At 42.4% G+C, this 25,861-nt stretch overlaps 14 protein-coding genes across 14 annotated transcripts; 6 read left to right on the forward strand and 8 right to left on the reverse strand.

The window, feature by feature from the left end:
• Nucleotides 1-112: 112 nt before the first annotated feature.
• On the reverse strand, nt 113-1,174 carry FSST1_007696 (beta-eliminating lyase; the record flags this gene model as incomplete). The annotated part of the gene is made up of 1 exon (XM_083224505.1): nt 113-1,174. One exon carries the CDS (start codon nt 1,172-1,174, stop codon nt 113-115), a length of 1,062 nt encoding a protein of 353 aa, XP_083083657.1.
• Nucleotides 1,175-1,531: 357 nt separating this feature from the next.
• Nucleotides 1,532-3,168, reverse strand: FSST1_007697 (bZIP transcription factor; the record flags this gene model as incomplete). The annotated part of the gene is made up of 4 exons (XM_083224506.1): nt 1,532-2,249; nt 2,299-2,587; nt 2,643-3,046; nt 3,104-3,168. The coding sequence occupies 4 exons, from the start codon at nt 3,166-3,168 to the stop codon at nt 1,532-1,534; spliced, it is 1,476 nt and encodes a 491-aa protein (XP_083083658.1).
• A 361-nt stretch (nt 3,169-3,529) lies between these two features.
• Nucleotides 3,530-4,399, forward strand: FSST1_007698 (uncharacterized protein; the record flags this gene model as incomplete). The annotated part of the gene is made up of 1 exon (XM_083224507.1): nt 3,530-4,399. The coding sequence occupies one exon, from the start codon at nt 3,530-3,532 to the stop codon at nt 4,397-4,399; it is 870 nt and encodes a 289-aa protein (XP_083083659.1).
• Nucleotides 4,400-4,406: 7 nt separating this feature from the next.
• FSST1_007699 (HET domain-containing protein) lies at nt 4,407-6,335 on the reverse strand (the record flags this gene model as incomplete). Its single annotated transcript, XM_083224508.1, has 1 exon — nt 4,407-6,335. One exon carries the CDS (start codon nt 6,333-6,335, stop codon nt 4,407-4,409), a length of 1,929 nt encoding a protein of 642 aa, XP_083083660.1.
• A 2,954-nt stretch (nt 6,336-9,289) lies between these two features.
• On the forward strand, nt 9,290-10,258 carry FSST1_007700 (Alpha/Beta hydrolase protein; the record flags this gene model as incomplete). The annotated part of the gene is made up of 1 exon (XM_083224509.1): nt 9,290-10,258. The coding sequence occupies one exon, from the start codon at nt 9,290-9,292 to the stop codon at nt 10,256-10,258; it is 969 nt and encodes a 322-aa protein (XP_083083661.1).
• Nucleotides 10,259-11,237: 979 nt separating this feature from the next.
• On the forward strand, nt 11,238-11,552 carry FSST1_007701 (thioredoxin family protein; the record flags this gene model as incomplete). Its single annotated transcript, XM_083224510.1, has 1 exon — nt 11,238-11,552. The coding sequence occupies one exon, from the start codon at nt 11,238-11,240 to the stop codon at nt 11,550-11,552; it is 315 nt and encodes a 104-aa protein (XP_083083662.1).
• Nucleotides 11,553-11,841: 289 nt separating this feature from the next.
• FSST1_007702 (aromatic alcohol reductase) lies at nt 11,842-12,856 on the reverse strand (the record flags this gene model as incomplete). Its single annotated transcript, XM_083224511.1, has 3 exons — nt 11,842-12,309; nt 12,360-12,773; nt 12,824-12,856. 3 exons carry the CDS (start codon nt 12,854-12,856, stop codon nt 11,842-11,844), a joined length of 915 nt encoding a protein of 304 aa, XP_083083663.1.
• Nucleotides 12,857-13,645: 789 nt separating this feature from the next.
• On the reverse strand, nt 13,646-14,272 carry FSST1_007703 (anthrone oxygenase family protein; the record flags this gene model as incomplete). The annotated part of the gene is made up of 1 exon (XM_083224513.1): nt 13,646-14,272. The coding sequence occupies one exon, from the start codon at nt 14,270-14,272 to the stop codon at nt 13,646-13,648; it is 627 nt and encodes a 208-aa protein (XP_083083664.1).
• A 272-nt stretch (nt 14,273-14,544) lies between these two features.
• On the reverse strand, nt 14,545-15,843 carry FSST1_007704 (uncharacterized protein; the record flags this gene model as incomplete). The annotated part of the gene is made up of 1 exon (XM_083224514.1): nt 14,545-15,843. One exon carries the CDS (start codon nt 15,841-15,843, stop codon nt 14,545-14,547), a length of 1,299 nt encoding a protein of 432 aa, XP_083083665.1.
• A 771-nt stretch (nt 15,844-16,614) lies between these two features.
• FSST1_007705 (glutathione S-transferase family protein) lies at nt 16,615-17,470 on the forward strand (the record flags this gene model as incomplete). The annotated part of the gene is made up of 2 exons (XM_083224515.1): nt 16,615-16,662; nt 16,712-17,470. The coding sequence occupies 2 exons, from the start codon at nt 16,615-16,617 to the stop codon at nt 17,468-17,470; spliced, it is 807 nt and encodes a 268-aa protein (XP_083083666.1).
• Nucleotides 17,471-17,511: 41 nt separating this feature from the next.
• On the reverse strand, nt 17,512-18,833 carry FSST1_007706 (DUF3500 domain-containing protein; the record flags this gene model as incomplete). The annotated part of the gene is made up of 2 exons (XM_083224516.1): nt 17,512-18,581; nt 18,632-18,833. 2 exons carry the CDS (start codon nt 18,831-18,833, stop codon nt 17,512-17,514), a joined length of 1,272 nt encoding a protein of 423 aa, XP_083083667.1.
• Nucleotides 18,834-19,199: 366 nt separating this feature from the next.
• FSST1_007707 (fumarylacetoacetate hydrolase family protein) lies at nt 19,200-20,337 on the forward strand (the record flags this gene model as incomplete). The annotated part of the gene is made up of 6 exons (XM_083224517.1): nt 19,200-19,221; nt 19,274-19,512; nt 19,562-19,620; nt 19,674-19,930; nt 19,984-20,080; nt 20,130-20,337. 6 exons carry the CDS (start codon nt 19,200-19,202, stop codon nt 20,335-20,337), a joined length of 882 nt encoding a protein of 293 aa, XP_083083668.1.
• A 134-nt stretch (nt 20,338-20,471) lies between these two features.
• FSST1_007708 (uncharacterized protein) lies at nt 20,472-20,936 on the reverse strand (the record flags this gene model as incomplete). Its single annotated transcript, XM_083224518.1, has 3 exons — nt 20,472-20,645; nt 20,704-20,753; nt 20,804-20,936. 3 exons carry the CDS (start codon nt 20,934-20,936, stop codon nt 20,472-20,474), a joined length of 357 nt encoding a protein of 118 aa, XP_083083669.1.
• A 541-nt stretch (nt 20,937-21,477) lies between these two features.
• FSST1_007709 (uncharacterized protein) lies at nt 21,478-21,879 on the forward strand (the record flags this gene model as incomplete). The annotated part of the gene is made up of 1 exon (XM_083224519.1): nt 21,478-21,879. One exon carries the CDS (start codon nt 21,478-21,480, stop codon nt 21,877-21,879), a length of 402 nt encoding a protein of 133 aa, XP_083083670.1.
• Nucleotides 21,880-25,861: the final 3,982 nt, after the last annotated feature.

Genomic DNA, 25,861 nt, shown 5'->3' on the forward strand with positions numbered 1-25,861 from the left:
CTAGACTACAATTATTTGCGGAGCCATACTCATAATTCATTTCGATCTAAATAGCAAGTATTACTTCCCTATGGATTGATATCAAACTAAATTTTTGAACTTTTTAATACTCTCATCTCGCCCAACCATGCACCATATCAACGAACCTCTGGACTTGCATCACATCAGTCGCCCAGGTTGTTAATAGTCTGATAACAGCCTCATCATCGCCACACTTCTCCCACACATAAAAGTTAAAATGCTCCTTCAGCATCTTGATCAATCCCAGTGGAAGCACCGCAAACACCTGGTTTGTCTCTGTCGCAGCATATACCGAGAAGCCAGCGTCAGCGATTCCATTGGAAAGTGCCTCAGCTGCCAGATTTGCCTTGCGCGCAAGGTCAAAGTATAAATCTCCTTCGAATAACTCAGCGAACTGTGCGCCAATCACCCTTCCCTTAGCTAACAGCGATCCATGTTGCTTGACATAAAACTCGTATTCAGAAGCCAGTCGGGCGTCCTTGACTACGACTGCTTCGCCTAAGAGAGCACCGTTCTTTGTTCCTCCGATCCAGAATATGTCTGTTAATTCGAGGATATCCGGTAGTGTCATATCGTTGGATTTTGATGCAAGGGCAGTTCCAATGCGGGCTCCGTCAAGAAACAGGATAAGACCATTCTTTTCGCAAACTTCCTTTATCGCAGCCATTTCGTTCCTTGTGTAAATCGTGCCGATCTCGGTTGCATTCGAGATGTATACCAATTTGGGTTTGGCCATATGAGGAAAATGCCAATTATCGTCCAACGCCCGCTCAATGCTTTGAGGGGTAAGTTTGCCATTGACAGGAGCAACATTTATTATCTTGTGGCCGCTGGCTTCCACGGCACCTGTTTCTCTTGTCACGATATGTCCAGAGCTTGCGGCAATGACTGCTTCGTGGGGACGTAGGCATGCGGCAATGGAGATGGCATTGGCTGATGTTCCGCTGGGTACGAAGAAGATGCCGACATCGTCGCGACCGAGGTGGGCTCTGATTCGCTTCCGTGCAAGATCGCAGTATGTATCGTTGCCGTAACCGGTTTCTTGGGTGGTGTTGCTGGCGATAAGAGCTTTGAGGAGGGCTGGATGTGCGCCTTCGCTATAGTCGTCCATGAAACCATAACGAGAGATTGGGGTTGGTAGTTGAGAAGGCATCTTGAATGTGATTGAGGTTCCAAAGATGTGATGATCTCTCTTAGTGTGGCAGACTAATTAATGAATCAGTTGTGGCATTTCTATATAGATTATTCCATCTCCACTCGATGATGCATAGAATGGGGTTGTTAGTAATGGCGTTGTTAGTCAACCGTTACTTGTGGGTCAATTGTTACTCAACATTCCATGACACTTGCCAGACTATTGCACCGAATTCTTCACCGTGTATTTCGTATTGATAATAACTTTCGTCCAATCGTATCATGTGGTCTCTTTGAATTTCTTCAATTGCGCTGCTGACGACAACCGGCCCGGTTACAACAGCCCACGGGACCTCACTCATACAGCGAGCCCCGTCTAAATCGTACTCGCTGCATCGAGAGAAAAGTCGATGAAGCTTCGATAAGTCTCCACTGTAGATGGATCCAGCGGTTTCGGATACGTAAGTATCTTTTGATACTTTGGCTTAAGAGGCATACCAGTTGCTGTCAGGTCTCCCGCTTGATCCCACAGCTCCGGATACTTTTCGAAGAAAGCGGGGTCAATCTTGTAATAACCTGCTCCCTTGTCCATATTCAGTTTATTGAATGCTGCGCTTGCGTATGCGGGCGAAGAAAACAGGGTTGAAATGTCCGGAGCAGGTAGAACAGCAGTCATGGACTCATCTCCAGATGATCGAGCCATTGTGTTGATAAGATCTGTAACACGTACGTACACCATTATCGGCGGGGCACCTAGTATCAGGTCTGACATGAGCGCCTCTACCACGTAGCCTGTCACTGCATCGCAGAAGATTTGGTCAATGTGTGGATTGGCCGAGTGTAACTGAATTAACCGGTCTCGGATCGATGGGAAAGGTATCCAATCAATGATTCCAGGGTGAGGATTTTCCAATTGTGCTTTGGTAGGGCGGTATCGGGGATGAAGTTTGTTAAAAGTTGCTGCTGAAGGATATAGTTGCCAGGCGGTGAGTTCGATAATGTGATAGAAGCGTGTCTTGGCATACCATGCCATCACGTCTGGGCGAGTCATACTATTAAACATGGAGAGAACCATTAATACCGGCTGATAGACACTTTCAATAGTTAGTAATTGACGGTCAACATCTAAAAGAGTGAGTTTACCTGTGTACAGGATGATGACCCTCTGGAACAAAACCGAGCGTGGTAAGCTTAGTTTTCAACATTTTTTGAAGCAACTGTATGTGATCCGAAAAGGGAGAGTTTGTGAATGCGTAATCTTTGCCCAATACCAGACTTGATTCTTCGGTTGCGTTGATGGCAGTGAGATACGGCTCCAGGCCCATCTGATACTCGTGGCTCCATATGCTGGGTATCTGAGAGTATAACGGATTCGTTCCTGTGACATTGATGAGCTCTGAGGTGAGACTATTTGTTGGCTCTGGAGCTGATTCTGCATTTTCTCAGTTAGGCCTTACGCTTAATGTGTCAATTGTTTCATCACTTACGCGTAGTGTTTGTTGACACAAAAGGGACATCAAAGTCAAGAATGGACGGGTCGAAAGAGTCGAGATCCAACGAATTCATCGAAGAATTTGATATATGTTGTTCTTTCTTTTGACTCAAAACATCTGCTTCCTGGTCCGCCTCTTCCGATGAATGACTCCCGTCTTTGGTGTCGTCCAGCGTTTTAGTAACAGAGTCACTTAATAGCTGAACAGAAGCCAAGATCTTAGACATCTTGGCCTGAACCTCGATTAATTGCTGTCTCAGCATCTTGTTCTCTCTCTGCAGCGCCTCCACTCGCTCACTATCAGGCCGTTGGTCCGCATTTACGCGGTTGCGTAGCTCTCTGATACATTCCGCTTGCCTCCGGCGGAAAGCCCGTTGTGAAAGCCGATTACGGAGCTTCCTGCAAAACTTAATGTGAGCAAGCGATGATGCGGGGAAGGGAAGGGCTATTGATTACTTTCTCTCTGCTTCACTGATGGGAGCATTCTTGTCGTCGGCTTGGGACGTGCTCGGTGAGTCCATATTGGTTCGGTGTGCAATGTCCTAGATACAAGGCCAGCGACGGTGAACTGCACGGTAGTCTAGATCTGATCAGGTCGGCATTCGGAGAGTGACCGGATCTTTGGGTCCCAATTCCGGTCTCAGACGGTTAGGATCGGCGGTTCGGATTTACGAGTTCGTTTAGGTTCCACGCTAACCTTAACATATCTAGGTAACTGCCAGCAAATGGAAGTAAAATCATGCTGACGCTCTTCAAACTTCAGAGAGGGGAACAGACCACTGGCTGGTATCCAGACAAGCTATCATAGAAAGACAAAAGAAATAGCGTCCGATATAAGCAAAACCCTCGTTTTAATTATCTAGAGAAGCCGCATTTTGAGATATGGATGTCAAGAAGGAATGGGCAACTTTAGAAGTAAAAGAATTTGCTGCAGAAATACCAGCTATCCTCCAGGCAGCTTGTTATGCGGACTCTGTCCAAGATGGCGATGTTTCAAAAGACGAATCCTTCAATATCATTAGGCTGCGTGCGATAGAGCCCCCAGCCATAGCATCTCTCTCATCCGTTCTCGAGTCGTCGATTGAGGACGGCGATTTTACTTCACTTCACATGCACCAGCTCGTTTTCTATCCCATCGTTTCCAAACTATCTCTCGAGCAATTGCAAACTTATCGACCCGCTATAAAAACATTGATGGGATTCGATATATCATCTTTCAAGTCCCGGTCTAGCCACTATGCGCAAACTGTGCATATGATCAATAAAGCAAGGTTACTGGACCGATTTATAGAGAAACCACATGATGTCTGGGTCCCCGAAAACAAATTCGGTCAGATTGCTTACAGGACATTGTGGGAGCGCGTGTATACGGCGGATCAAATGAGACCGTACATGCATGATCTGTTCAAATGGAAAGTAGACGCATGTCATCCGACTTTTAATCCTTGCCGTGAACAACTGGCGCGGTTCCCCGAGGTTTCTGCTGCTGTTGCTGCTGAGGTTATGAGTATGGCAATCAACGATGTCGAGCATCAGCACTACTTGTTTGAGTTTGTATCAGAATGTGTGCCTGTTGGCAAGGCCTGGTACCCCATGCGTCCTCCTGTGGAACGGATGGTACGAGCGCTGGAAAGTAAAAGCAAAGAGCAGCTTGAAAAGGACGGCGAAGAGGATTTTCTTGACAAAGCAAAGACATTGTTAATTATTCTTGAGAGCTGGGAGAGAAATAGTCAGTCTATAGATGTAGCTTAGTATGTCTCTATACAAGAACAATTTCTTTTTCTTCGTAACCGGCCTGCTGAGCTCGAGATGCCATAACCGCCTGACCGTCCATAAACTTGTACATATAGCATTGCCCTACCACCTGGTACTCCCCAGGATCCCCCTTGGGCCTCAGTATAAAAGGGACATCAGCACCAAGAAGTACAGCACATATATCCCCGGACTGCATAGCTGAAGGCCCCATTCCCCAATACCCTTCCTTCGTATTGAAGAACCGCCTGTTGACAGCATGAGACTTGAAACTAGGCGTGAATGACTTTCCGACTTCTAAAACAGTGCTCAGGTTCCAGAAGCCATCGCCTTGTTTTGGCACCAGGTGGGCCTGGTAGAAACCATTGTTCAGATGCATGCAATATCCAGCCAACTGCTCGACCACCCGCTCGCGGCCGTCCATGGGTTGGTTACCCCTGATCTTGTAGTGGCAGGAAAGTGTCGATGCAAACGCCGCTAGTACCTCTATCTGTACATATGGGTGCGGTCTCCGTCCTGCTAGATCCCAGCACAAGTCAACGAGCAGGCCGCCGAATTCCTTGTCTACATCGAAGTCCGAAGATTCCATCGTCCTTGTGAACTGATCAACCTCCCCAATAATGATACCGGATACTTTGAGTCGATTCCCATCAACAGAAGCCTTGGCAGGATTCCCTTCCTCCTTTCGCAGACTAGCGTCCCATGCTTCCCAAAAAGCGTCCGCGTGGTTTTGCGTCTTTTTATTCCACATTGGCACCCATGTTGGGTAACCAGACCCCGGTTTAAGGCTTTCTCCAGTCTGGTGCGCCTGTACCAGGAAATTCAAGGAGTCTTGAGACAAGCTAGCGGCTAACAGTCGGTGTTGTTCTTGGACGTCCAGAGAATAGTTTGCCTGTAGCCATGGAGCCTTTGTAACAGGATTCCTAGCCTTGGGGTGACCCAAAAAGGCATACACATGGTCTAGCTGATTAGTGGCATTGAAATAACGTGAAGCCTCAAGAACAAGGACGAAGTCGATACTGCACTGGCCGGCGATAAGCTCGGCACAACTCCTTAGCAATGGAGTTCGGTATATCCATGACTCTGTCTTTTCGTACGTGGACCAGACGTTCCACACAGCATAGAGGGGTGCACCCGAGAGAGTTTGGGTTATCTCAGCCCCCAATGCGTGCCTTAGCTCCTCGGTGTAGTAAACGTTCCATATGAAGGAAGCAATCTCGCCAAATTCAATAGTACTGTCTCCCCAGATTGCTGTTGCTGAACCTGCGAGGCCAACTTCTTGGAGAACCCACACGCGAGAGAACCAAGATAGATCAAATAGTTTTCCAACACAATCGGTTCCCTTTTCACCCAGTACAGATGCATGGACTGATCGCCTTCCAACGGGTCGTGACATTTCTCGAGGTTCTGGATTGGCCTCGGTTTTCATGTATACGGTAGGCATTTCTCCTTCATCGGGGTAGAAATACTCCTTGTCTGTCTTTGTATACAATTTGTAGTTGATGGTCTGCAAACAGCGGAATGCCTCTGATGCAGAGGTGGTAGGATCAGGGCCCAACCACACAACCACATGGTTGGCATTGTCATAGATAGCACCCATTAAATCGACTTGGTGGCCTTTCTCATCGTAATCATTTTGATTGATACAGATTGCGTCAGCCCAGGCAATCTGCATCTCGTCAGGCTTTCGAAGACGACGCAGCCCATCTGAAAGACTTCGTGTGATCTTGCAAGCATGTCCTGATAGCTCCAGATCTGCAACCTTGTCTGGATTTCCCCAGACATATGAGAGAGCTGTGTATGGTGTCGAGTTGTCCAGGTCAGACACGAAAATCTCGCATGCCAAGGCATCATCAGACGAGCCTGGGAGAATTCTGAGCAACCTAAAGTTTCGCCCGGGTGGAATACCAGTGTACGCAAAAGATTCAGAGTCCATGTCTTGTTCAACCTGAACAGGCTTCAATTAGCCTGATATACAAAGATGTGAGAAGAAGGCAAATGTGTTTCTTGTCTGTCTGACGGTAACATTAAATCTCCACTCATGAATATTCTGTATGAGGGGTATGTTGCTTACTTTGGATCCTTCGTTGTCACAGCCCCACAAACATTGATGAACCCAATTCTTACCTCTTCAATTGGAATGGAATGATTTCAAGAACGATAGTAGTAAATGATTCGTTTCCAAGCAGATAGTATCTTTGCTCAAAGAGCAAGTTCTGCTATCATGAGTCTCGAATCAACCACTTGTCTGTCTTGGCACTAGCCTCTGACGCCTTACAGTACTCCAAACGAAGAACCGACGTAACCTTTATAATACGGAAGGGACGACAATAACCCAAAACATACACTTGAGTCTTAAGCTTGTGAATTATATTCGAACACGCACATATGGCTAGCAGGTAGTGTAAGACGGGGATCATCCTGTGTTTATGAGACATTAATGGGTATCAACTATATTTATTCAATGTCTTATCAACTCGAATACACAGGAGGAGTGTCGTTATTAGAGTATGGTGGCAGAGAATCAAGTTGTGTCTGTTCCGCCTTTTTTCTCTCTTTCCTCATCTTCCTCCTGTTCCAATAACACATGCAAAAGAGACAGGTGAACATAGCTCCAAAGATAATAGGCAAGCCAACCATGAGAAAAGTAAAATAAGGATCATTGAAAGGGGTATCATTGCCTTCATATCTTGCAAGTAGTTTTTGGCTGTTCATAGGCTGGGGAGCCTCCCAAAATTCAATAGTCGGTTCTCTGCCCACTGTAGGTGGCCTTGGGGACAAGGTAGTCTTGTCAGAAGGATGCCAAGTGATGGCCCATGCCTGATGGACCATGAGTGTTCCGTCGCAATTCTGTAAAGCGACTGTTGCACTGGCGAGATTTCTTTTTGGTCTTCTTAACCATTGTTCACATTGGTTTGAGACTGCGGAACTGGTTGAATGGGGGTCTTCACTGAGCGACCTTAGCTGATAGCCGCTGAGATAATTGCCGTGTTAGTGTGCTTCGCATCTAGTCTGAATGGTGCACTAACCTTGCACAACACAATGCGGTTGTGACCACTGTTGACAATTGAGATACTTGGGAGATAGTATTACAATGCCAACCTGATGGACAAACACCCAGGGTAAAACTCATGAACTTTCCGCTGTCGGAGTGCTCCCAGCTGGAAGTGAAGCACGGCATGATGGTTTCGGAGACCGGAACAAGCGTAGCAGTAGATCTCCCAATGGATGTTGTCTTGAAGCTCCTCCTGAAGCTGCTGGGTTCTTCGTATGCTGTAAGTTCAGCAAACTCAGTGTCGACGTTTTTTATAGATGACATTGGGTCGAAATATACAATCAATATGACTGCACTTTGTTTTGGGGTAAGTTATCATCTATCTACGTTGGGTTGAATGGTTCTTCTACCTTTTTAACCATTTCATTTTGTAAATCGACCGTTGGTTCAGGCCTGTTTTCGAAGCTGCGCCCCGGGCTGTGTCGCATCAAGGTAGCATTCAACCCCTGCTAGCTTAGTTCCTGTTGGCTCTGAGGTTCTGGCTATCTACTACATAAAGTCATTCGTTAATTAAAACACCGTTGCCTATGCGGCGCATAGGCAGGATGAAACCCTGTCGGTGTTCAGCCGTCACGCACGCTCCAAGGCAGCCTACGGGGATCACGCCACACAGTTAATTCTGGTGGTCAATAATCTCCAAAGTAGATTCCCCGATAAAAAGAATAGACAAAGCCAGAGAGGAAGGGTACAAGGCGGCGGCAGGTGAATGAGATAAATCAAGACGGATATGGCATCTAGCCTTCCCAACCAGTAACTGGCCTGGGCGAAATGAAAGTAATTGATGTTTCCATTGAGGTACCCGCGGGGCGTGTTGGTTCACAAGGTTGACAGTAGGAGGGGAATTGATGATAAGCACGACAGAAAGAAGCTATAGTGATAGTAGAATTGCTATAGCCTCCGTTTCGGTTATAGTTATTGGATATACATGTCAGAATACACTTGTATAATAGGGTTTTAAGGCAGAGACGCTTCCAGACAAGCAAGTCACCTTCCTATCAATTAAGCCTATGCATGAGTTGTATCCGGAGCCAGTGTCACAAATCGCCCTTCTCGTATTGAGCGTAGTAACACGTTTCTCAGTTTAAAGGCATGGGGCCCAGGTAGAGATTTGAACTGACACTCTGTTACTATTGGATATATTGTTACATCTAAGTGTGCGAGTTTCGAAAACCTTTAGTCGTGGGATAGGAAGTTCTCAAAGACCCTATCAAACCTATTTCAGATACCTTGCAATACATGAGGTGGGGAGACTCATGCCCAAAGATTCTTGGTAGCTTTGAAACTTAGCTCAAAGTCCAATATATTTTCCATTTCCATGGTCTTGAAAACTCTTGATTCATGGCATAAGATAGTTTCGCTGGCTGCGATAGCCTTCAACCACGTCGAGCCTCCAAGTGTGTGGCAAAGTGAGCTCAAGTGCTCGTGTGATCTTTATTTGATCTATGCCATCATCACATGTTGGTTCAACTTTACAAATTCTCGTGTATTGAAACACGTATCGGCCATCGTGTGAAGAATGAAATCGCTTTGACGAGATGTCTATGTGATTGTGTTAACGAGCCACATCTGATCCTCATTTTTCCACCTCCTGCTCCTCCATGTGACATGTCACTGCGGCATTTTGCGAGCAAGAAGACATCGTTTACATCCTGATTTAAGGATTTGGACTATGGGCTACTGATGATACTTCAATTCACAATACGTGGCCTCAGTTATCTCGATAATGTCAGAATTAAGTACAATCATGCGATTGGTCCACACAACTGTCTCCACTCGAGTACTTCCAAATCGCTCATGAGGCGACGATCAACTCAACTCTACAAACATCACCAACCATGGCACCCATAACAGACGATCTTGTTCTTCCTCGCCCTGGTGCAGAAACCTCATCCCAAGAGCCGGTACAAGGCCCCTCGGAAGAATCCTTCATCCAAGCTTTTGGAGCCCTCCTCCCGCCTGCCAAGTTTCTCAAAACTGGCCGCGGTAAAGTTGCTTATTATGAGACCCTCCCTGCAGCGTCCGAGGGGCCAATCGATCGTGTACTTTTCATACATGGTGTGCAGACTCCGGCACTAGGCATGCTTCCTCTCGTCCGCGCTCTCGAAAAGTCTTTCCCCCATGCGCACCTGGTTTTGGTAGATCTCTGGGGCCATGGACTTAGCGACACGCCTATTCGACCTCATGAACCGCCCTTGTTCCATCAATTGATTGATGACTTGCTTGATCATCTCCAGTGGTCTTCCGCTCACCTCGTTGGTTTTTCCTTTGGTGGAGCTACCACGGTTAGCTATGTTGTAAACAGACCAACTCGTGTAAAGAGTTTCACACTTGTTGCTCCAGCTGGTCTTTTACGTTCCTCTGATTTCACAATTGAGCAACAATCTTACATCCGAGGTGACGATGAAAAAGCAGCGAGGAGATGGATTTTGGAATTCCTTGAGGGCGGTGAACTTGTCGTGCCTCAGGATTGGAAAGAAAGAGTTGCAAACGGTGAAGTCGTCGCTGAAGCATTGAGACACTGGCAAATACAAGAGCATCCTGGGCACCTGGCCTCTGTGGTAGCGATTTTCAGAGACGGTGGTGTGATGGATTCACATGTGCATTTTTCTAAAGTGTCTCAGTTGGGGATACCAAATCTTGCCGTGCTGGGTGAAATGGATGATCTGGTGAACGCACAGCAGCTCGAGGAGCATGGTTTCAAAAATGTGTTTGTTGTTTCTGAGGCAGGTCACGGAGTGGTAAGGGATAGAGTGAATGAAGTGGCAACTCTGATTCGTGATTTCTGGACTAGGATCGATAGTTAGGAGCCAATAGTCAGTCATTGACATGGTAACACAGCCTTCCTGGGTACTATTACGAGCAGCCGCCCCGTCTTACAATGAACAATCGACTCAATTGTCTCGATGGAGCACAGATTCGTCAATCACATGCATAGCACGTCCTTGGCTTCTCATCGATGACGTTCTTATCATAAATACCGCATCCTAGTAGCAGAGATTCCCATAAGATGATAGTCGCACATTGCCGATCCCAGTCCCTATGAATGTCTTAGTTTACGCCTTGGACGCAATCCAAAGCTTAAAGAAAACAAGAAACTTCAAGATCCAATACCTTGTGGTGCTTGCAACGCTATCAAGCCGAAGCTCGAGGAGTGGTCTGAAGAGTTCCCCGGTGCCTTTTATGCCGCGGTTGACGTGGATGAATGTCCCAATATTGCACAGGAATATGGGATTCGCGCGATGCCCACAATCATCGTTTTCAAAACGGAGAGAAAGTTGGTGACGTCATGGGAGCTAATCCTCCCGCTATTTCAAAGCTTATCCAGGCACACGCGATGGAAGAGTGAACGCGGAGGAGGTCTTGAGTTAAAAATAAACTATAGTCACATCTCCAATCTTTCTTTTCACAACCTCATCGACGCGAGCATACCTTTAATAATGTTGTTATTCCTTTTGTTAGCTGCAGAATAGGGAAATATGACACCACTGATTTCCAACTCCCCGAACAAGCTTTATCACCAATTATCAGTGCCTGTCAGCATGCAAGCCTTGTGTAGCGGATCCGGACATGTCTCTAAATTTGCGCCCATCATGTGATCGGAAGCCTAACAGCACTGAACACGTATCGGCCGATCAACTGCATGATGTCAGAGGCGGAGGAGGGGTTGAGTATTTAGTGCCCGAGGATTCCCATATCATGAGTTCGTAGCCGATGCTAATCACCTCTCCCTACCTACCTACCCAACTTTCAAACACATTTTATAACATCAATAACACCGCCAAAATGACCGTCACCGCTATCACAAGCTTGGCTCAATACAAGGAGATCATTGAAAACAACGACAATGTCATCATTGACGCCTGGGCACCATGGTGTGGTCCTTGCAGATTTATCAGCCCGGTTTTCGAAAAACTCTCCGAAACCTTCAGTAACATTTATTTCGCCAAGGTAGATGTGGACGAGGTACCTGATGTTTCGGAAGAACTTGGGATTCGCGCAATGCCCACATTCACCGCATTTAAAAAAGGAGAGAAGTTCGATAGTCTCCGGGGAGCTGATCCTGGCGGGCTTGAAACACTTATCCAGAAACTGGCTTAGTCGACTACAACAAACTACACGAAAGGATAATCGACAAACCGTCATTTACTCTGATATAAATATGTCAAGGGCCCTTCTGAACGGACGGCTTCTGATGCCAATTGTCATGAAGATTTTGTAAACGTGGACAGAGCCAACAAGATGAAAGGAAGAAACGCGATTCAGTATCTACTACCGACACCCTCTATGGTGTGTGCGTGCTTAATGCGCGTGTATATGGAGGTTCAATTTCCTTCTTCAATCATTAAACTGTTGCAAAGGAAAACTCATGTTCAAGCTGTCTCAATGCTCATACAGCAGTGTTTGCATCTCTGACCAATTTTCTCACAATCTCGTCGACGCTGTCTGTCCCAAGACCTAACACACGATTCCCTAAACTTTTTTCCTCGGCATAATTCGCTCTCAGACCATACGTGTTTCCATAAGTAGTCGCGTGCACAAGAATAAATCCACCACTGAAGTCTCCAGCACCCAACCTCTTCCTCGCTTCAGTGACCTCTGCGTCAGTGGTAGTCCTTTCGACATTCCACCTCTCACCAGTGGCTTGCTCCAGGGAATTCAAAATCTCATTTTGTGTAGTCACAACTGAATAAACGTAGAGGTAGCGGTTTCGAGTTTCTTCAGGATGCTGAAGAGTTGAGATGACGGCTTGTGCAAGCTGCTTTTCGTTGGTCAGTGTAAACCTTTTGTTGCCGTCGTCCCAGATTTTGGCGGTTCGGTTCTGGATGTCATATCCAAGAAATCCATTTGCGAGTCCCTACTCCTAATCAGCATTGATTCTTTCTGTAACTGGAAAATGGATCATACCCAGTCGAACAATAGACCAGTCGCGAGACCAGTCCAGCTCAATCCATCTTTTTCTTTGGACTTAAGATATTCGATAAGATTCTTCTTGACCTCAAATAATGGTAGTAGTTCCAGAACAACTGGATCCTCGCTACTAGATGAGAACTCAGAAGGTAAGAAGCGCTCGATACCAGCACGGACAGATGCATCAACTAGCTTTTGCTGTTGATCGAATCCTTCGACTCCGAGGGCAGAAATGACAACCTCTTGGCCCTTGAGCGCTTCTGATAGGTCTTCTTCAGTGAAATCTGTGGTTCGGACTTTCACATTCGCTGGATAAGTTGCTTTACTTTCCTTGCGAGAAAGCACAGTGATATTGAAACTGGAGTTTGCTGTGAGGCCGTCGATAATTATCTTGCCAGTGCTTCCGCTAGCCTTTGGACCATGTCAGTGAGTGTTCCAGCAGAGAGTTTGTAGTGACTTACACCGACAACAACAATATTCTTATAAGACGACATGATAAAAGATACGTAGGTGTTTTAATGAGATGAATCAAGATGCTATGACTGAAAGTGTTTGTTGGAAAGCCATATGTTGTAATTTCAAGCAGTTAAATACTTACCAATATCGTCGTGATCATCACACCAGTCCTAACATCCGTAGTCTTGATTTGGAAAGGAACTTGACTGAACCAATCATGCTTTAGGGTTAAGCCTTGGGTCAATTACAAATGTAGTGGGCTAGTGCTGACGGTTGATCTACCTACATCTTTTCGTCATATTCAACCAATCAGTTCCTTCATTTGTAAAAGCAAAAAGATCGTCTTCGTAAGTTTGGAGAGTTCCGAGGGATTTGTCTTCTGCATTTCTCAGCAAGCGAAGAGCCGAACACCGAGACTTACCTCAATTAGTAGGTGTCTCGTCAACAGATTAAACTAGGAACTTTTTTCATGACAAAGGAATATCATTAGTTAATCTTATTCTATTTCGCTGCTTTACCAACTGATACTGTTATTGCGAACAGCCTCTCGAATTAATACCTAACTCCAATGGCAGTTTGATGCCAATGGCGAATAATTAATAAGATGATAACGTCAACATGGATAAGTCAACTGGGTGCTTTGTCACGATAGAGGAAGACTATTGCACCATCCATACCTAATTTCACACACTGTAACGCCTTGATCATTTCATCTGTACATGTTGTGCTATCAGTAATTCTACAGTACTCGAGAAAGTCGCAATACGGCAATATTAATTCCAATAACCTTCTTGCATGGGTATCAACAGTCTCTGCCTCGCTTCATCTCAGCTCAGGGCAGCATAAAGACCAACAACACCTCCAGCTCCAATAAGCGCAGCCCTCACAAGGTTGAGCCAACGAAACTTCTCCAACAACGCCTTCACCTTTTCGTCTTGTTCTTGATCTGAATCTTCCTTTGTACGTTCTTGAGGCCCACTTAGATCGGTAAACTCAACACCCTCACCACTTCCCTTGACAGAATCGAAAGCACTTCTGTCGATCGAGGCGTCACCTTGCGCGGCGGCCTTTTGACTTCTAGCTCCGCCCAGTTTATTATTCTCCCGAATGAGAGCAAAGTTCGTAGGGATCATAAGTTGGGTAAACGGTGCGATACTAAATGAAAGTGCTGCAGCGAGTAGAAACCCATTGACTTTAGAAGTATTACTTGTCATGGAATAGAGGGAGCTGAAGGTTCCATTATCTGCTGAGGCGGAATAGATGAAGCCGATAGTTGAGACAAGGGAAGCGGAGGGGAAGATATGAGATCCACGACTGAAAAGCCATCTCACTGCAGGAAGGGAGCGAGATGCTGGTTGAGATTGAAGCTCGGGAATGTCGAAGAATGTCAAAGTGGCGATGCCACCTGATGCTAGAAGGGCGGTGGTGATGGAAAGAACTTGGACGTCAAACATGATGAACTGGAATCGGGTTTTTAGGAGCTATGAGTAAGAAGTGATAATAACGACATTTGAGACAATTAGAGTGTTGATATATCTGTATGGATTAATATCCATGACGTAGGCGGACCTTTAATATAATGACGTTACAATACCTGTGTCGGCATTTTGGAGGTTTCCTTTACTCCGCCAATTGTCCGCCTATTAACATGTGCTTCCTGTTATCTTCTCGCCCTTCACCGTGGCCCATTGCCAACTCGCCACTCGATGCGTAGATACAGATCACCTCAAAGATCGACCTTGACAGCGATAGCACTTTGAGAATAGAAACCCGTCACAAATAGCCAACCCTTTTTCTTACCACCTTCCAACTCAGGGTCAATACCGATCAATACTGCTGTAGCTGCCGATCGCAGCCTCTTTCCATCGTCCTCGAAGAGAAGCTTCTTCTCCCATTCCCCATTCTTTGGCTGAGCTAGCCAAACCATGACGGGTTCAGTTCCGGATGCGACTCCAACTGACTTTGCGAGATCCCCGGCTTTGGATAAACCCGCGGAGACATAACCACTGCTGTCACCGTTCACGTTGGAGAAAGAATCCGAGTACCACGAAGGGTTATCCACGGCCGTGTCAAAGTCGATGGTTTCGAAAACCTCCAGGGAGTGGTTGCCTTTGACGGTTGCTAAATGAATATCTCCACTTGCAGCACTTCCGATTGCTATCTCATCCGGTGTCCTGCCATGACCTAGACCGTTATTGTTGTGAAGCCCAGTGAGCGCAACAGTCGCATTGAGACCAGCAGTAGCATCTTGGGATGTCACATCTGTGACTTGCACAAATATAGTGGTTGACCACTTTGCGCCGTAATATACATCTTCAATCTGACGAAGAATGCCTTCCCGGTAGTGATGATCATTGGTAACGTAAAAGCTACTCGGAGAGCGAGCGACAACATCATTTGGTGTTTGAATCAACGGATGACTGACAGAGCGAACATATCGAGCAGTAGAAGACCCTGTTTGATGATGGAATATCTCAATCTGAGATGCCGCTTTGTTTCCGGGATATTTATCATGGGTTTCCCCATCAACCACATGTTGCAGATATTCGGGATGAGGAAGATGGTTGATAGCGAAAATATACACACTGGAAGCATCCTCGGGATCCGAAATAACGTCGATACCATGTGTAATGAAAGGGCCAGCAAAACCTTCAAAATTGAGTTTCTTCGACTTGAATGTTGTAGGATCTATGACGTGGATAGACCCACGGGACTTGCTCGCAGTGAGGGGATCATGGAGCACGCTAAGTCCAGGAAACCACGAAAATCGCGACTCATAAGAATCCTCACAGCCAGTAAATAGCAGGCCGCTAGACTTGTGAAGATGCAAGTCTTCGCAGAGCATCGTGTCCTCAATTGTCACGAAATCTCCATCTTTGACGACAGTGTTGGCTGGTTGGCGAAAGACGCCAAGGACGGTGGTGAAGCGGTTAATTGGACGGGCCAGGAGAACAGCGAGACCAATGGCGAAAGCAGATAAAGCCAGGGTCTTTGGACCTGCAATAGAAGACTTAGAAGATGGCATCTTGGAGTATTTTGCCAACTTCTTTGTCTTGAAAGAAGTTGTTACTTTGGTGCTGGGGTCTTGGGATGAGGGGGCATGGAGACAGAACCTAGACTAGGCTAAACTACACATTTGCCGAGCTCCAGCGTAATTCAGTGGATTGGTTTACATACGACGCCGATCATATTTCTTCTTCCAGTTGCGACACATTGGAAATCCGGTTTTGTGACGATTATTTGTAACTAGGGTTAGTTACAGCTCTGAGTGGTATTTTAGTACCTAGCTAGCCACAGGCAGTCTCCACAGATGGCATGCTTCTTTTTTTCCAGGCTATGAGTTGCGACGTAACTTCGTTTTTCTGCACCAAATACCTCTACTTTGCAGTAAAGAGTGTATATCTAGTAGTATTTAAATACAGGAAACTCGTGAAGCACAGTAGACTCACGTGCACCACCATCCGTGCGATGCAAAGGTGTAGGTTATGTGACTAATTTCAGCGCGAGTACGTAGCGAATCAACATATCAAAAATGCGATAGATAACCAATTGCCGCCGGGGATACAGAGTGGGTTCGTTAAAATGTTAAGGTTGATGAGGTGTAAGCCATCGAGAGTCCAATTGATAGGTCAGACTGGAATGATAAGCCAACTGGTAAGACACAGTCATATCTCTTTCTGGGTATAAGGTGTCAGCACAATGCTATATAAGCGAGCGTACCCCCCTCACACAACTCTACAAACTCTCACTGTCCTACGCACGACCGACATACAGTAAATCATTAAAGAATCAAAAGATGGACGGGACAAAACAGCTATCGAAACCTCGGCTCATCTATCTCGCAGTAAGTTAAACACTTACAAGCAAAGTGTAGCCACTAACCACCATCCTAGCACTCTCCAAGTACACAGGCAGTGCTTTGGCTCCTTGAAGAACTTGGAATAGAATACGACATCACAAGATTCGACCGTCCTCTGGATAAGCGACCAGTCGGCCTCAGTGAGACACATGTACAGGGTCACGCCCCACAGCTCATCCTACCTGATGGACAGGTTATCACACAAATGACCACTTGCATGCTTTACCTCCTTCTCACGTATGACACCAAACAGACGTTCCACAAGACCGATGTTGGATACAGAGTTCGTGAAGATTATCTCGTTAGCCTTGCCACGACTGATCTCGTCGCGCGATTGGGAACGAAGCATCTATTCATGGTACTGGGTTCTGTAACGCCTTTCTTCATAAGTCCTGTAATAAAGCTTCTTGGGTATGGACTCAACAAAGCGTTTCTGGATGAGGAGGTCCACAATGCCTTGAAAGTGGTGGAAATGGAGCTTGAAGGTCGAGAATGGATTATGGGAGGCATTGCGCCTTCTCGGGCCGACATGGCACTCAAGATTGCTTTGGATATGGCAGTTCAGCCAAACCTTATCAAGATAGACAAGTGGCCAAGGGTGAATGCATGGCTGAAGCGATGCGAGGCGAGACCTGCGTGGAAGAGGTCAATTGACAAAGGAATTGGGTATCAGCTTGACTGGAACTCGAGACTTCAAGAAAGCCAGAATCTTGGTTTGTCAGCTTGGACATGGACATCGGTGGCACTGACTGGGGCAGCAATTTCTTATTTTGTGATCCGCGGTGCCAAGTAAGACTGGCATGCTTCGCATTTTCATCTATCTGTTATATGACACTACCCTTCCCAAAGATACTTCTGCTCAACTCCCGGTATCAATGGTCTCAATGCCATACCATAGTCCCCTCTATTAGGCGTCCTCATCAGCGTGTGAATGTGAAACTTGGCGGGCTCTTGGTTGTTCAAGAACACGCCTGAGTGGTGATCAAACTCGAATATGACCACCGGACTCTGGATTCTATAGTAGAATGGATCCTCATTGCTGTAGCCGCCGATCCAGCAGAAATATGTTTCATGAAACCACTTTTTAAACTGCTCCAGACGTACCTGCCTCGCTGTGGCAGGTAGATAAAGAAGGAATTCGTTTGCAATGTCCAGGATGTATTTCTGCTGCTCAGCAGTCATCTCTGTTACAAGGATGCCTTCGTATGGAACAATTCTGTTGTCACGATAGGCGCCACACAGATGTCGCTGGTCATCGTGGTTCCACCGCGCATATGACATGGTAGGGTCTTTCATAAGTTCATAAACTTGAGCTGCCTTCTGCTGGTCAGGCGATAGGCTTTGCATGAGTTGTAGACCCAGGTCTTCCTCCAGGTGAAGAATTCGTGTCCCTTTGTATGGTCCGTCATCGATCAAGTTTGGCTCTGCGCCTGTGAACCATGGCGACACCACAATTTGGGATTTATACAGGAAGATGTTTAGGCAGAGGTGATGACCGTAGAATGAGAAGCCCCAAGGACGAGTCGTGGAGGGGTCCCCAAAAAGAGCAAAGTTGTATGAAAATTCGTTCATGATGGAAGGCGACTCCACAAGTTCCCCTAAAAAATGGTTTACCCTCATGGCACCGATTGCTTTTTCGTACCCTTCGGGAGAGAGGGTAAGCTCCAAGACTTTGAGAACCTTTTCTCTCAAATCAGTTGTGACCTCGTCGAGACGAATGCCTTTATCACTAAGCAAGAACTCAGGGTTGGACCATGAGCGCCACTCTGGACTGTCGATATGGTAGAAGGTCTTTTCCTTTTGCTCTTCACTCAGACTGTTGCAAAGACTATTCGCGGCCTCTACTATAGATTCGATGGAAATTCCCTCATGCTGTAACTCGAACAGGCCATCTCTCACGGCGCCTGAAGATCGTTAGCCGAGACTTCATGTGAAACCTGAACAGGGTACCTACCATCGGAGGTGACGCCTTGATAAGGCTCGTTGAATAGCTTACGCCAGTGTAGATACAAGCCGTGTAGCCAGGGGGGATTTCCGCCTTTCTTGAAATTTTCCGCGTACTCATAAGCATTTTGCTTCTTCATGTCCTGGAACCGCGGTTGGTTTAGATCTGGGAGGTACTGGCGAAAGCCCTCAACATGGCCCGAGTTAGACATGGTCAATACGATGAAGGTTCAGCAGCGCCTCTTAGCATAGGATACTCAAGATACGGTGATAGACGTGATCTAAATCCAAGACTGGGGGTCTTGGAAGTCGTCATCAGGCAATGTCTTCGATCGAGGACGGATATATCTTTCACATCCAGTATCGGTCGTCCGTAGTGGTGATCACTGATTGGCTGTCATCGTTCTTGCTGGCTTCCCCGCTGTATTCGAGTGCGGGGATTCAAAGTGCTATATCCGAGGTCCAATACCTCCGATACAGGAGGGTCAGCAGTCGAAGTAAGCATCAACCACGCAGTAGACATTGAGGCCTATAGTGACAGTCCTCTGTGTCGTTTTGCACATAGTAAAATAACTAGAATGACGCCTACTACTTTCAAGCGTAAGTAGCATTCCGGATGTTACGATTACTTGCGATATAACTAACTTGCCAGGTCTTGTGCGATTTGTACCCAAGTCAGACTCTACGAGTATCCTAATCGGTGAACCATCACAAGAAGATCTAGACATCGGACTTGCCACTCGCGATGGGGAGAATGTTACTGTCGAGGTATTTACGGGATCTTCTGTCCTGTCTCCTGGTGCCCGAACAGGCAGGGCCGAATCTATCGAAAGGATCTTGTCACCATTGGCACAAGAGGAAGTTGGAACTATTCGCTGCATTGGATTAAACGTAGGTCTAATACAACAGAACAGACTGACAGAAACCTGACATTTTGCAGTATGTCCAACACGCGAATGAGGTCAAAATGGACATCCCAAAGATCCCAACCCTGTTCCTGTAAGTCCCCAATTCCTTGTTAGTAGACACACCAAACTAAATATTTATGACAGGAAGCCTAGCACAGCCTTGGGTGATCCTTGGCCTGCTCCTACTTTGCTTCCCAAAATCACCCAAAATGATGGGAGTGGTGATTACGAATCGGAGCTGGCAGTAGTCATTGGCAAAGCTGCCAAGAATGTGTCTGAGAAGAATGCAATGGATTACGTCTTTGGCTATACAGCTGCCAACGATGTCTCAAGCCGTGTCTCGCAGCTTAACCAGTCTCAGTGGTGCTTCTCCAAGGGTTTTGATGGAGCATGCCCTATTGGTAAATCGTTCCATCATTTTGTTCCGAAGGCAGATGACTGACCATTGATTCAGGGCCTGTTCTTGTCTCAACTTCAGCTGTTCCAGACCCTTCCAAGTTACACATTCGCGGCTTGAAGAACGGAAAGGTTCTCCAAGACTGCTCTTTAGAGTGAGTACCCGTTTTGTTGTATATTCCTTCACTTGCTCACATTTTCCAGTGATCTTATCTTCAGTGTCCCCAAGCTTGTCAGTTTCTTGTCACAAGGCACCACGCTTCCAGCTGGTACAGTGATCATTACGGGTACCCCTGCTGGAGTAGGAATGGGCAAGAGTCCTAAAGAAAACTTGGAACTTGGTGACGAGTTCAAGGTCGAGATTTTGCCGTTCATCGGAACACTGGTTAGCAAGTTTGAGAATGAAGAATAGTTTAAGTACAAGCACCATAAATTAGGGAATAAGAATATGACAGATCATGTACTTCAATACCGCATCTATAAGTCCTTCAATTCATGCTTTGTACGTGCGCTTAACCGAAGATATTCTCCGAGTCCGACGTAAATTTAGCTATCCAACAGTGCAGGGACCTTCTCAACGAGATACTCAACAATCGCATCTGGTCCTCTTTCAACTTGTAGACCAGTCGGGATTGCATGAAGCTTAATGTCAGGTACAATAGACTTTGCCATTGCGTGAATTTGTTGTGCCTCTTCTGGTGACCACATGGAAGCGGAGAACTAGAAGGGCATGATTAGAGATGTGTCAAAGTTGCCCTGCCTCAGATATTCAACTCACCAGTACATCAGGTTTATGTTCAGTCACTTTAGGGATCACCTCGTCTATACCTAGGCACCTTGTCAGTGAGTCACAAGACACAGTTCACCAGCCAACCTACTCTGACAGTTGTCAACGTGAATAATCTCGTAATCATCTTGAAGCTCGACAATAAGACGTCCAATGAGACGCTTAGCACGCTCTGGTGCCGTGTTGACTGTGACAAGTCTGAATGGTCCTTTTCTTGGTGTCATTTTATCGTTGGTCAATGTTTTGCTGGTCAAGTGCGGAGAAGTGGCTGTTGTTGATTTGTGAGTCGGATATGATTCGGCCTGTTTGCTCCGTATTTCGGGAGCAGAAAGTGGAGCAATGTCCGAAAGGCAGAGTACCTAGACAAAATGGCAGATAACATCTGGAGCTAATTGCTACAGTCCAGAAGGAGGTGACCATCTATCCGGATACCTATTGTGGCGCCCGATTATGTGTCAGTGATAATATAAACTTGGATGCCTTGGATGAATGTTTTTATTCGAAGTATAATTTCAAGACTGGTCCTTGTCAATATACTCTAACTAAACTCTAAACCCAACGTGTGCACGTATCAAAAACCCAATAGATCAAATCCATATTTCCTCAATAAATGACTAACTTTCCCAACAAGAACACGTGCGCTGTGATTGACAACAAAGGCTGAACTCTATGTTGAGGGGACTTTGGTGTGATTTGCGACGCAATTCGAAGCATAAATCAGGATGTCCTTGTCATCTTTGTCTCTCTTTGACTTTACACCTTTTCATGACCTTCGAAGTACTTCATATGCCCATGACTCTGTACGATCATTTGCGGGCAGAAAAGCCTTTAGACGTTGAACACTTCCTGCAAGGTTTGGAAGATGGTCTACGCCATCTTCACAGTCTGGGTTACTGTCACAATAACATCAACTATTCTACCGTGATGCTGGATGACGATGGCAACGCTGTTATTATTGACTTCGATTCATGCATACTTCAGGGGAAGAAGGCATTGAAGGTCGGTGCACATCCGGGATTCACTTTGGAAGGGATAGAGTTTTCTGAACCCAAGAACGACATGTATACTTTCAGTCAGATGGTAGAACCCTTGCATAGACCTATGACGGATTATCAGTGGGTTGATGATGAGGACATTGTGGAGTTCGATAATGGGGAGATCTATTAGGGTACTACGGACTATCAGTGTCTATTGGAGAGATTGATAAGATACTATTCATTGGTAAAAAGAGAGTCTTCTCAAAGTACGGCGCCTCAAGTATTTATACCCTGGTGCTGTTATTTATTCACTATCCTTTTTATTCGATGTGGCCAAAGAAAAGAACAGTACGGAGTAGTTAATGCGTCTTTTCGAGATACGAGGTTATGGAATGAAAATCAACGCGCGACGCGTGGGAAGCTGAAATTGATGACGCGTGGTGGGGATTTGTTTTCATACTGTCTGTCGTGTCATCCTTTAGCCCCGCAGTACTTATGACTTGGTGCACTGGCCACTAAAAAGGAAGTACCTTGGCTAGAACGATGTGGTTGCTAGACTCTCGGTTCATTCTTAATTATTTACAATGAGCTTTCTAAAATAGTTCTTAACCTACTTATTATTATAATTCTTACTACCACTGTCTTTAAAATTCTTAACTATAAGACAAGAAAAAGAGAAAAAGAGATAAATACCTAAAGACATTTATAACAGTCTATTAATAATCTAAAATATATAAAGGCAAAAGTCTGTTTTGCACCTCAGTTTCCTCGTTGTTACCCTGAAGCTTAGTATTATCAATATAATATTTCATTATCGTATCAGTAGATAAGAACTGAGATAAGGGAGATAGACGACAGGGTATAAACATGTGTACTAATGTCAATAGGCATTTCACTCCACATTCTATATCGTCAATGGCGTTTGCATTTGGTCTGATGCAAGTCCTGACTCAATGTGTACAGCGCCTTTCCAGAACCGGCCGTAAACGGAAGGTAATTGGAGATTTGATCAGTTGAGCAAAGGGAAGCAATCATGAACTACGTGGAGACAGTCTGGATATGTTTTGAGATAAAACTAAGCATAAGACAGTCACTAGAATATTTGTACAGTTCCAGTCCGACATCATCCAGTTCGACATCCACTAACGACACCGACGTATCGAGTACAAGAAATGTCTAAGACATGTGCATCACATCGTGACTACAGCTTCCCCCGCGATTTTAAAGGATACAGAGAGAAAGGGTTACAAGGTCTGAAATGGCCTAATAATGCAAAGATTGCTGTGTTATTTGTCATTAATTATGAAGAGGTAAGTCTAGTACTAAATAACAAGCTCAATGACAGTGACTTAAATAGCTGACTTTAGGTAGAATTTTAGGGTGCTAAGCAATCGATTGATAATAGCAACAGGGTTTCAGAGACAACTCTCTATAGAAGACAATAGGGCTTACTGTCTTAAAAGTTAAAATAAGGGATTTTATTTACTATATATACCCTAATATAGCTATACTAGCTTAAATATATCTCTATATAGTATTTTATTATCTTATAAAGATTTATTTAATTATTATAGTTTTTATATTTAAGGCTATTACTTTATATAAATAAAAAATATTAGAAATACTTTATAAGGCTTTCTATAAAGCTATATAATATATTACTTTAACTTTTTATATTTAATTATATTAATTTCTTTAAATCCTTTTATATAATATATTAAATTCTATTTAAAAAGTAATAAATACTATAATAATATATATATAAGGCTTAATAGCTTTATAGAGGCTAATTTCTATTTATCTTATAGCTAATAGCTTATTAAGATTAAGGTTATTAACCTTATTAATAGTAGCCTTTAAGTAATTCTATTAGCCTTTATATAAAATAATATAATAATAATATTAATTAAATAATTTTAATTAATATTATTAATATATATTAATACTTATAATATAGCTATTAAAAGTTAATAAAGGAATATTATATTAATAGCCTATAATAGCCTTCTTATAATTAAATTATATATTAGATTTTATATTATAACTAGATATAAAGAAAAGGTTATTAAAAGGATTTTATTATTAATATATAATAAGCTAATTAAAAGTATTATATCTTATACCTTTAAAAGTAAAATTAAAGTTATATTAAATATTATATATTTATTATATATTAATATAATTAAAGATCTTATTTTTACCTTTATTATAAATCTTATTTTTATTAAATAGTAGCTTATTTTTTCTTTTTATATTATAAAGAATATATATAGGCCTTAAGAGTTTAATAAAATTATTTATAAGATAATATAACTATAGGACTTTTTTAAATAAATAAGTATTATATTTCTTATAAAGATTAAAATTTCTATTAGCCTTATATTCTTTTATTTTAAAAAATAAAATAATTTAAAAGAAAATAATATTATTTATTTTATAAAGAGATTAATTAAATAAATTAAATTAATTAAGGTAAAAAGTAGTATTTCTAAGTATATTAAGCAGAGAGAAAAGGTTAAAAAGGAAGCTCTATAGCCTCTTAAGAAGGAAAAAAGTATTAAAAAGGAAATTAAATATAAAAATATTATAATTTAAAAGGTAAAAAAAGAAAGGAATAAAAGTAATATTAAGAGTATTATTATACCTATATTTAAGGTATTTCTTAATAATATAAAAGAAAATTAAAATAATATAAAAGAAAAAGTATATAAAAAGGAAAAAGAAAAAGTAATAAAAGCTATATTTTACTTAAAGTAAAGTATAAGATTACTATAGAGATTTAAGCTATAATATATATATATAATACTTTCTTTTAACTCCAAGTTTAATTATAATTAAAATTACTATTTAACCTCTTATTAAGTAATATAATATTAATATTATAAGTAATTAAATAGGCTTATATTTAATTAATCTTTCCTATAAATATTAAAAGAAATCTAATTACTAGTTATTAATTATTAAGTATATATTTTTTTAAATAGCCTTATAGAAATAAGTATATAAAGAATTTTAAATTATTAAAGTTATTTTAAAAAAAGACTTATTTTTTAAAAAGCTAATTATAAATTATAATTATATTTTTAAGTAAATATATATAAATATTAACTTAATTATTATTAAAAAGCTCTTTAAGTATTTATAGTTAAGTAAATAGAATAGAAATAATATAATTTATTACCTTTTAAATCTCTGGCTAATAATATAAGATAAAAGGTTAACTAGAAATAATATATAACCTATTATACTATTTATAAATCTAATATATATTTTAAAGATATATAAACTTAAAAAGCTTTATATATATTAATAGTATATAAAGATAAAAAATAATAATTTTATTTAAAATAGAATTTATTAAAAAATAGCCTTAAAAGGTAATTTTATTAAAGTATTCTTATATATAATTAATATATATATATAAAATAATCTAAAAGTATATATATATTAATACTTTACTTTACTTTTATTTAATTAATATTATTAACTTTTAATCTTTTTATTATATATACTTTTATTATAAATCTAGTAATTTTAAAATTAAATTAATTATATATTACTTTATAAATAATAATATACTTATAAAAAGTATAAATATATATTAGTATTATAGGCTTAAGCTATACTTATACCTTAGTTTAATAAGGAATTTAAATAACTTATCTTATCTCTATATAAGAAAGAAAAAGAAATAACTATCTAGAAATCCCTCTTTCTCTTTAAGCTAAATAATATTATTTATTAATACCTATAAATAGCCGCTTAAGTCTAGTTTATTATAATTATTTAGCTTCTTTTAATTTAAAGCTAAGAAAACCCTTTAATTAAAATATCCCTAGACTTTAATATAAAGAAAAAATAATAACTAGAGGTAATACTAAATATAATACTTAATTAAGCTAAACTTAAATATAGAGAGCTATTTAATAATATCTAAGCCTTTATAGCTAAATTAATATAAAATTAATAAGAAGCCTTTTATAATAATATAAATAACCTAGAGATATACTTTAAAGCCTTTTTACTATTATATTTACTAATATTAATACCTTAATATATAAACCTAATAGTCTTAATAATACCTTAAACTAATAAGACCTATTAATAAAAGTAATTATTTATAATTTATATCTTTAATAAAAATAAAAATATATAGCCTATATAAAAAATAA

Source organism: Fusarium sambucinum, chromosome II (assembly GCF_050947815.1).
Source record: "Fusarium sambucinum isolate potato_lamoka chromosome II, whole genome shotgun sequence".
Classification (NCBI taxonomy): domain Eukaryota; kingdom Fungi; phylum Ascomycota; class Sordariomycetes; order Hypocreales; family Nectriaceae; genus Fusarium; species Fusarium sambucinum.